The sequence below is a fragment of the Limulus polyphemus genome, unplaced genomic scaffold (genome assembly GCF_000517525.1).
Source record: "Limulus polyphemus unplaced genomic scaffold, Limulus_polyphemus-2.1.2 Scaffold4347, whole genome shotgun sequence".
Taxonomy (NCBI): domain Eukaryota; kingdom Metazoa; phylum Arthropoda; class Merostomata; order Xiphosura; family Limulidae; genus Limulus; species Limulus polyphemus.
Window position 1 is genome coordinate 74,609 of NW_013669957.1, and position 9,353 is coordinate 83,961.

Sequence of the window (9,353 nt, forward strand, 5' to 3'; positions counted from 1 at the left end):
ATTGCGAGTCGAGCGTCTCAGTCTAATTGAATACTAATATTTGATCGTCAGCCTTATAATGCACCCACAGCTCCGAAAGTGCGAAGTGCCATATTTTGGGGGAGCGAACCATAGATCCACAGATTGGTTCAGAGTTTTTGTACTTCAGAGAATACTAATTTATTATTTTAAGAAATTTATAAATACATATATTCTGTACGTTTTTAGGGTTATATACATTTATTTCTAGTTTGGCAATGCTTTTAAATCAAATATCAATAGTTAAATTCTCAAAACATAAGGAAAGTAGCGCCCCTAGCGGAATATTTAAGAAACCAACAATAAAAAATTGTTTAATTAAATATTTTTTTTTAGTCAGTGATAGATACATTAATGAGTACCGTTAGTAATTAACTAAATCAATCCTCGCTTAAAAGTAAAAAAAAAATAGCATAGGTGGTACACGAGATACGTTACAAGATTATCTTCTTGTCTGACGCTCAATTTGAATATTCCTGCACGCGACAGCACAGTTGTGGTGGTTTATCTGATTACTGTTGCCTGGATTAATTAAAACACCAACTTTCTTTTACTTGCCAGAAACACGCACGTGTTTTAAACTCCCGATAAATCTATCGGGAAATTAGAATTTTAGGGCAAGGAAATATCTGAAGGACAGCGACAAATGAAATCGAATTTTCATGCAAAGCTACAAAGGGCCGCAGCCTATTTTGAAATGATAGAGTAAGGGCAACTAGTCCACAACATCCACCGCCAACTTTTGGACTACTCTTAAACAAATAGGATTTGTTTTTGTTACTCATGTAATGTAACGAGACACGAACAGTGGATCCTCCGATTCACAATCCACACGCTAACCACTAGGCTTACACCCTGCCCATAAAACAAAATATATTATTTTACTTTTTAAATCTCACACCTAGTTTCCTTTACCCCCCCCCCCCCCAAGACGCTTACTAAGGAACTGAAATGTACTTCGTAGCTCATGGTATTAATGTAGGTTGTACTTCATATTTTATTAGAACATAGAAATAAGAATTCCTAATTATTACGTTCTTTCATACAGTTTGATCTTTTTCTTATGTAAAGTTAAAAGAATGTCTCCAACCGATAACTTTGTACTTCACCCTGGGCGGGATTTATCTTAATTATTAGCGCACAGAACTTTAAATCTGATTGCCCATAATTCGCTTCTCGTTGCTGCAAGGATCACATCGTGCACTCTGCGTTAGAAAAGTAACAGTCAAATCCCACTATTCTATTAGAGTAGGCCAAGTGTTGGCGGTGCGTGGTGGTAACTAGCCGTTTTTTTTTTATAATTTAACATTAATTTACGGTCGACTAGCACCAATATCCGCGATATAGCGTTGCGCGAATATCTGAAACTAACCCGAGATTTTTGAGCGTTGCGCATTAATTCAAAGTCGACTAGCACCAATATCCGCGATATAATTTTGCGTGAATATAATGAACTAACCTGAGATTTTTGAGCGTTGCGCATTTGCTCCATCTTCACCAAACGTTGCTGTACGGCCCGAAGCTTATGATCATAGTGAGCGCGAATTTTCCTGGTCTCTTTGAGCCACATCTGTTCCTTCTCTTCATAAACTTTAAAGATTACTTGTTCATTCTGTTCGAGAGTTTCCCGAAGAAGATTGATTTCCGAATCTTTGTCTCGCAACATAGCTTCCAGTTCCTCCACGCCACTGTCACTCGGTGACGGGGAGTGAATAATTTCTTCTAAATTCAGAGTCGAGTCACCGCTGTCTGCATACGACACTGGTGTATCCGTACGTTTCACACAGCTGTCCAAGGAATAGGTCAAGGATCTGGACTCGTCGTCGGTGATCAGGGAAGAGGACTGCGACACTGTACTGCCATAGTGACTTTTAAAATCAATGTCTGTTTCTTGAGGACTTAAACTAGGATCGGTATTCCTCATAATTATAGGTGTTCGTAGACGACAACAGTTTACCAGTGGTCTGAAAGCCACAGGTCGAACGATAGATTTATCCTGAAATAAAAAAAATCGTCAAAACTTTTATAAAACAATTAAAGGCGTTTACTTTGTAATATTTTACACCTCGACTAATTCGATTTTGTTTTTAAATGTCGCGCAAAGCTACACGAGGGCTATCTGCGTTAACCGTCCCTAATTTAGCAGTGTAAGACTATAGGGAAGGCAGCTAGTCATCACCACCAACTCTTGGGCCACTCTTTTACCAACAAATAGTGGGATTCACCGTCACATTATATCGCCCCCACGAGGGCGAGCATGTTTGGTGGGACGGGGATTCGAACCCGCGACCCTCAGATTGCGAGTCGAGCGCCCTAACCATCTGAGCATGCCGGGCCCCGAGTAATTCGATTTCATCTGCGTGTGTTTTTGTTTCACCTTAAAAAGGACCAATACAAAAGCTTTCGATATCGTTTCATTGTGTGTCGGGTGTGACCCATTGGTTAACGTGCCCGGAATGTGAGGCCCAAGATTCATAGTTTGTAACCCATTGTCAAAATAAATATACGTGTTCCGCGCTTTAAGGCTGTGAGTGAACTCTAAACGTGACGATGAGATCCTACTATTCGATTGAGAGTAGCCCAAGAATTAGAATTAGGCACGGCTATACATAAGTAGAAATTTTGTAGCTTTGGGCGAAATCATAAAACAAACAAGTATCTGTGCATCGCTGTTCACAAGTCTGAACTGCTAAAACTACAGGGGGGAAAAAGCAGCTAGTCAATAACACCCACCGCCAACTCTTGTCTGATCAAATATAGTGGGTTTATATAGCGTACCCACATCCCTAAAGTGATGAGCGATGTTTTTGCGGCTACGAGTCGCGAACCACGAATCCTCATATCCACGGACTAGAAACGCTAATTACAAGATCACACCCCGCCTTTCGAAAAATATTTTACACTTTTAAACCATCAACTCCTTTTAACTTATTTTTTCATGCCAAGTCCTCAACCACATATATTCACAGTAAAATAAAAAAATCGTAGTACAAAGCATTTAATTTGTAAATAAAAACGAATGGCAAACTCGAGCAACAGAAAGGTCAGGATCATTAATAGGTGAATTAAGTGGGGTGATCTATACATCTTCTCTTATGAGATCATTAAGTGTGTGAGAGCAGGAGAGAGAAATGTTGTACTTGTGCTAAATTTGAGTCACGTTATTAACATTTCTCTTGTGAAAATGTTCATCTTAAAACAGTTTTGAAGAAAAAAATGACCACAACTCCGAGATTACACGCGCTGATAAGAAAGGTAACAAAGCCAAATTCGTGAAAGTCTTCATACATGTAAGCATTAATGTTTGCTTACGTTATTTTATCGTCTAAAACAATTTACCAAAATCTGCAAATCATCTCAATTTTTAAAATCTTTATTACAATGTTTGTAAGTAGTTAAAGAAGGGTATATAAACACGCAAAAGGAAGTTATTTATCTGATAAAATAGATACTAAAACATTTTACTGTGGTGCCATACAGCCCATCTCTTCCCTCGTGCCCTCGACCCCCCCAAAACCTTAAAAATTCGAACACCCTCTCTATTTTAAATTACCGGTTTTCTTTTTTTCTTTTAGAAAACACTGAGGTTTGGTTTGTTTGAACTTCGCGCAAAACTGCACAAAGGCTATCTGCGTTAGCAGTGATAGACCAGAGCTTGTCACCACCGCCAAATCTTGGGCTTCTCTTTTTTTTACCAACGAATAGTGGGATTGACCGTCACATTATACATATAACAGAATACTATACTACACTATTACAAGATGGAAAGCTAAATATATGAAAAAATAATAATTTATTTTACCAAAAACATTTAAATTGATATCACGGTTGAAGGGGCTGGATTCGAACCCGCGACCCTCTGATTGGGAGTCGAGTAGCCTAACCACCTGGCCATGCCGGATACCCTAATTAAGGACAACAACATATATTACAGTAAGTACACCATATGCACGATTTCTCCACCAAGAAGACATTCCTAACGAGTTGTTTTCTACTTGGATATTTAAAAAGTAAGAGAGAAAAAAAAAAAAATGCTTACCCTTGTGTTTCTATACATCGAGCATTCAAGTAAAATTCTGCCGAAATGTAGTAATTTGACAGCCGAATCTTGCACACATTCCACAACTTGGAAAAATTTACTTAAATTTTACAAAACTTCTGGAATTATCTATTTGGTCACCATCGATTAAAAGATATCACATGGGTGGATTATGCAGCGCGTGCTAAATCTCCACGAGGGCGAGAAAAATCGTCCAATCATATTAGTACGTGTATAACCACAGTTTTAAATAACCACAGCTTACCCAAACGTTTCGCCATAAGCGGGATAAATCTCTCTAGTTTTGCACATTAGCACTGAAATAACAGCAATGGGATATACAGAAACACTCGTTTATTGACTCACCGAAAACACTTTTCCCGTTTGTTCATTTAAAGAAGGGGGGGGAGCAAGAGATCGCACTGTTATGCTAGTCGTGTTTTGTATGGTGTTACTGCGCTCAAAAAAAATAGTTCGACAGGTGCTTAAAGGTGTACTAACCTGTCGTTTTTCCGGTGTGTACCTACCAGGTTTCTTCCAGGAAGCCGCAATATGTTATGAAAACACAAGATTCACTCCGCCAAGGCCAAGGACGAGCTTCTAGCAAGTTAGTGCCCACAGGTGAACACGGTCAACGTCACTTATTGAGAAAAAGGCTCACCCACGAAACTTTGTAAAGTCACGAAAACGTCATCACACGTGCCTTCATATTAGCCAGCATGAGGAAGTAAAGAATAAGAAGTTATTGTACCTAGCGATTGAATGAAGTAAAAGAAAACAAGAAATACACGAATAGTTCCGCGCCCCCTAGCGGAATAGGGCAATCTCCTTTAAATATACGCACGTAATTCTGCAATGCACGTACAAATAAATACTTGTTACGAATAGTGAATTCCCCACCCTCGTGTCACGCACGTGCAGCAGCTTTGACATTGTACGAAACTAAAAAAATATATTGTTTCTTCTAAGTATTCCCAATTACGGGAGAAATGCCTAATCCCAGCAATGTCCACTTGTAATAAGGGGCATTTTTATCCTTCCCCTTGTATTTACCCTTCACGTAAATACATTGTATCTGAACAACTATTTTATTATAACTCTTCAGGTAAATAAACTGTATCTGAACAACTATTTTATTATAACCCTTCACGTAAATAAACTGTATGTGAACAACTATTTTATTATAACCCTTCACGTAAATAAACTGTATCTGGACAACTATTTTATTATAACCCATCACGTAAATACACTGTATCTGGACAACTATTTTATTATAACCCATCACGTAAATACACTGTATCTGAACAACTATTTTATTATAACCCTTCACGTAAATAAACTGTATCTGGACAACTATTTTATTATAACCCTTCACGTAAATACACTGTATCTGAACAACTATTTTATTATAACCCTTTACGTAAATAAACTGTATCTGAACAACTATTTTATTATAACCCTTCACGTAAATAAACTGTATCTGAACAACTCTTTTATTATAACCCTTCACGTAAATAAACTGTATCTGAACAACTATTTTATTATAACTCTTCAGGTAAATAAACTGTATCTGGACAACTATTTTATTATAACCCTTCACGTAAATAAACTGTATCTGAACAACTATTTTATTATAACCCATCACGTAAATACACTGTATCTGAACAACTATTTTATTATAACCCTTCACGTAAATAAACTGTATCTGAACAACTATTTTATTATAACCCTTCACGTAAATACACTGTATCTGAACAACTATTTTATTATAACCCTTCACGTAAAAATATAAAGCAATCGAAATCCCATGGCGTAATATTTTTAAACAAACATTTATTAAATGCCCACCGGACCTCCCAACATCCGCCTTTTTTTTTTACCCAAAAACGTTCACCAACATCCACAAAGCTGGATTATCAGCAAATTTAAACTATTGATCTTAAGCTTTTCAAAACGAGACCCAAAACTCGAGCGCTGAAGAATAGATTAACTGGAATATTATTGAAAAGACCTGGCGTAGATTAAGTGAAATATTGTAAAAAGACCTGGCGTAGATTAACTGAAATATTGTTAAAAGTCTTGTTGTAGATTAACTGGAATATTGTAGAAAAGACCTGGTGTATTCTCCTTTGTTCTCCTGAAGAAAAATAGTCAACTATTGAAAAGCTCTCGAGTTTTAGTTTCGTTTTGAAAACATTACAACGTTTGTAGGTGATCCTGTGTGCTAACTACTTAACCTGTATCTCAAGTTTTGTTAAATAATTCATAGTTTTAAAGCAGTTTGGGAGGACATAGGTTCCTAGCGACGTCACGTGAAAATGGTGAAATATACCCCAAGGTACAATAGAGTTAAAATTTAACGACCATTCCATTCGCGATGAAATGGGGGTTAACAGTAAGTTAAGCTACTTATGCCTTGCAAGATCTATTCATGAAAGCTTAAATATTATTTTTATCAAGAATACAAAGTGATTTTGAACCATACACTTAAAAGATGGTCTTATGTTTTTAAAAGGTGAACGTAGTTAGCTATATATAATGAAGGAGAATTAAACCTTTGACCTTCTCGACACTGATCTCTTACACAGTTACTCTCGTCCCTAGCATTTTTTTTTCTAAAGCTTCATGCCAATAAAACGAGCCAAACTTTTCGTAGAAATGAAACGGAATTCTTTTGTTAACAACTGCTCGGAATACAAAGACCAGGAACTTTGAGACTGGGAATTAATCCTTTCCGATGTATTTAAAATCCTGAGCTTTTTATCCTCTCCTTTCTCACTCTCTCTCTCTCTCTCTCTCTGTAGTTTTATGAAGAGCTTCAAAAACTGACATGCCCATTGCTATTATTATAGACTACAGGAATGACTCAGCTGTTTTGGGATTAAGACACATGTAGGTATGTATATCTTCATTTATTTAGCTAAGCTCCCTTCTTATCATCTGTAGGATGACCAAGTCCGGGATTTTTCTCACAGTTCGTGGTGCGCTCATTTCTGGATTAGCATCAAAACTAAAACTTTGAAAACTAGAATATTTATCAGCATGGTCTGTTGATCAGTAGAAAATACTGTGTATTTTTTGTTTTTGTTTTTTCAGTTACGTGGAAATAACAAAATATTGTCGTTAGTTTTTCAGTTACGTGGAAATGACAAAATATTGTCTTTAGTTTTTCAGTTACGTGGAAATGACAAAAATATTGTCGTTAGTTTTTTAGATTACGTGGAAATGACAAAATATTGTAGTTTTTTTCAGTTACGTGGAAATGACAAAATATTGTCGTAGTTTTTTAGATTACGTGGAAATGACAAAATATTGTCGTTAGTTTTTTTTTTCAGTTACGTGGAAATGACAAAATATTGTCGTTAGTTTTTTTCAGTTACGTGGAAATGACAAAATATTGTCGTTAGTTTTTTTCAGTTACGTGGAAATGACAAAATATTGTCGTAGTTTTTTTTTTCAGTTACGTGAACACGTTTACGTGTTGCAGCATAAAAGATCAAGACATAATTTAAATTTTTCATCCTTAAATGCCGAGCGGCTAGGTCAAATACGCATAGGGTTCTTATACAACGTCTCTAATTCTGAATTTCTGACCAGAATGACAACGATCAGCCAGAAGCACCCGCTGCCACGATGACTTTGCAATTTGAACTGAATAACGAAATTAACTATCAATTTTATAACACGTTCAAAGCCGAAAGTGCGGAGCGTGTTCAGCGGTATTGCGTCTCGAATTTTGGACCCTCTGATATCAAAACCAGTGGGCCACACCCGGGCCAAAGACACACATTCTGCCCATCTCTGAATTACCAGAAGACTCATTCTGTTTATAATTATTATTGTTGTTGTTTTATTGGAAGACCCATTCTGTTTATAATTATTATTGTTGTTGTTTTATTGTAGTTAAAGTGATTTTTTTTTCAATGATAAACTTATGCGTAACATTTACAAAATCATTTTATTGCATTTGTGGTAAGTAAAAGGTGTCTGGCGTGCAAAACAAGTATTTACACCAGGTGGCGTTATTATTATTATGTAAGTTATGTTATGGATTTCGCGCAAAGCTACACGAAGGCTATCTGCGCGAACCGTCCCTAATTTAGCAGTGTAAGACAGGTAGTCACCACCGCCAACTCTTGAGCTACTCGTTTACCAACGAATAGTGGGATTGACCGTAACATTATAACGCCTCCACGGCTGAAAGGGCGAGCATGTTTGGGGGGATTCGAACTCGCGACCCGCAGATTGCGAGTTGAGTGCCCTAACCACCTGGCCATGCCGGGCGACGCGTTATTATTTTAACACCGAAATAGGATAATACAAAAAAAAACCACTTTAAATGATGAAATTAAAAGGGTTTGAAAGATCATAGAAACAGAAAACGTTGTTGTACAACGCCCCCTAGTAATAAATCGGGACAACCAGAAACTGCACTGTAAAAGTCACCTTGTACATACGAGTTTCGTTTAAGTTTAGTCTTCAGTGAAAAAAACAACAACACTTGAATACAAGTTTGACTTGAGAATGATACATATAAAGTATTAAATATAAATGCTTAGTCTGCGTGTATCGAGTTGTCTCGTCCTGATATTTCACGTTCGGATATCCATTACTTTGAAGTTCCAGATCTATTTTCAATACAGATAATGACCAAAAATGTTCCATCCGTGATAGATATACAAGTTGAGGGCACACACCCTCAATAATTTACAGAGATTGGGTAAGTGTAATACAATCAGAGAATGCTGGTGTTGTGCATAGGCGGCAAAACCGGGGGAAAACATTGGGGGAACGTACCCCCAACATTTGACCCGGTAGCGAAATGACCCTTTGAACGGGGAATAGAGCTTGGCGGTTTCAACTTTGAGTTCAATGGTCAAACAAATAAGGAGCCCTCAATCATCGGTGACCCCCCAAAAAAAATTAGTTCCACCCCCCTGTGATATTGTAACGTAAAATTAATTATTGGTCAGTTTCTAGTTCTAGCTTTCGCGTTTTTTTTTCTGTTTCCCCCCCCCCTTCTGAACGGCCCTGATGATGACCCTCAAAATATTCCTTCTTAACGAGGAAAAAAAAAAGTTTCGTAACATCTTTTCTATGGAACGTGAGGAACAGAAGGGTTAGATTAACTTGTCTCATTTCTGTAATAACCCTAACATTACCGAAGTGTCTGTTTACCGTGGCCCGGCATGGCCAGGTGGTTAGGGCACTCGACTCGCAATCTGCGGGTCGCGGGTTCGAATCCCCGTCCCACCAAACATGCTCGCCCTTTCAGCCGTGGGGGCGTTATAATGTT

General features: G+C 37.5%; 1 protein-coding gene across 1 annotated transcript in view; it reads right to left on the reverse strand.

The window, feature by feature from the left end:
• Nucleotides 1–9,353, reverse strand: part of LOC106470998 (leucine zipper putative tumor suppressor 2 homolog) — a 17,986-nt gene that overhangs the window by 5,452 nt on the left and 3,181 nt on the right. The window contains exon 2 of the mRNA XM_022399635.1: nt 1,478–2,014. Coding sequence (XP_022255343.1) covers nt 1,478–2,014 — 537 coding nt within the window. The remainder of the gene's footprint in view (nt 1–1,477; nt 2,015–9,353) is intronic.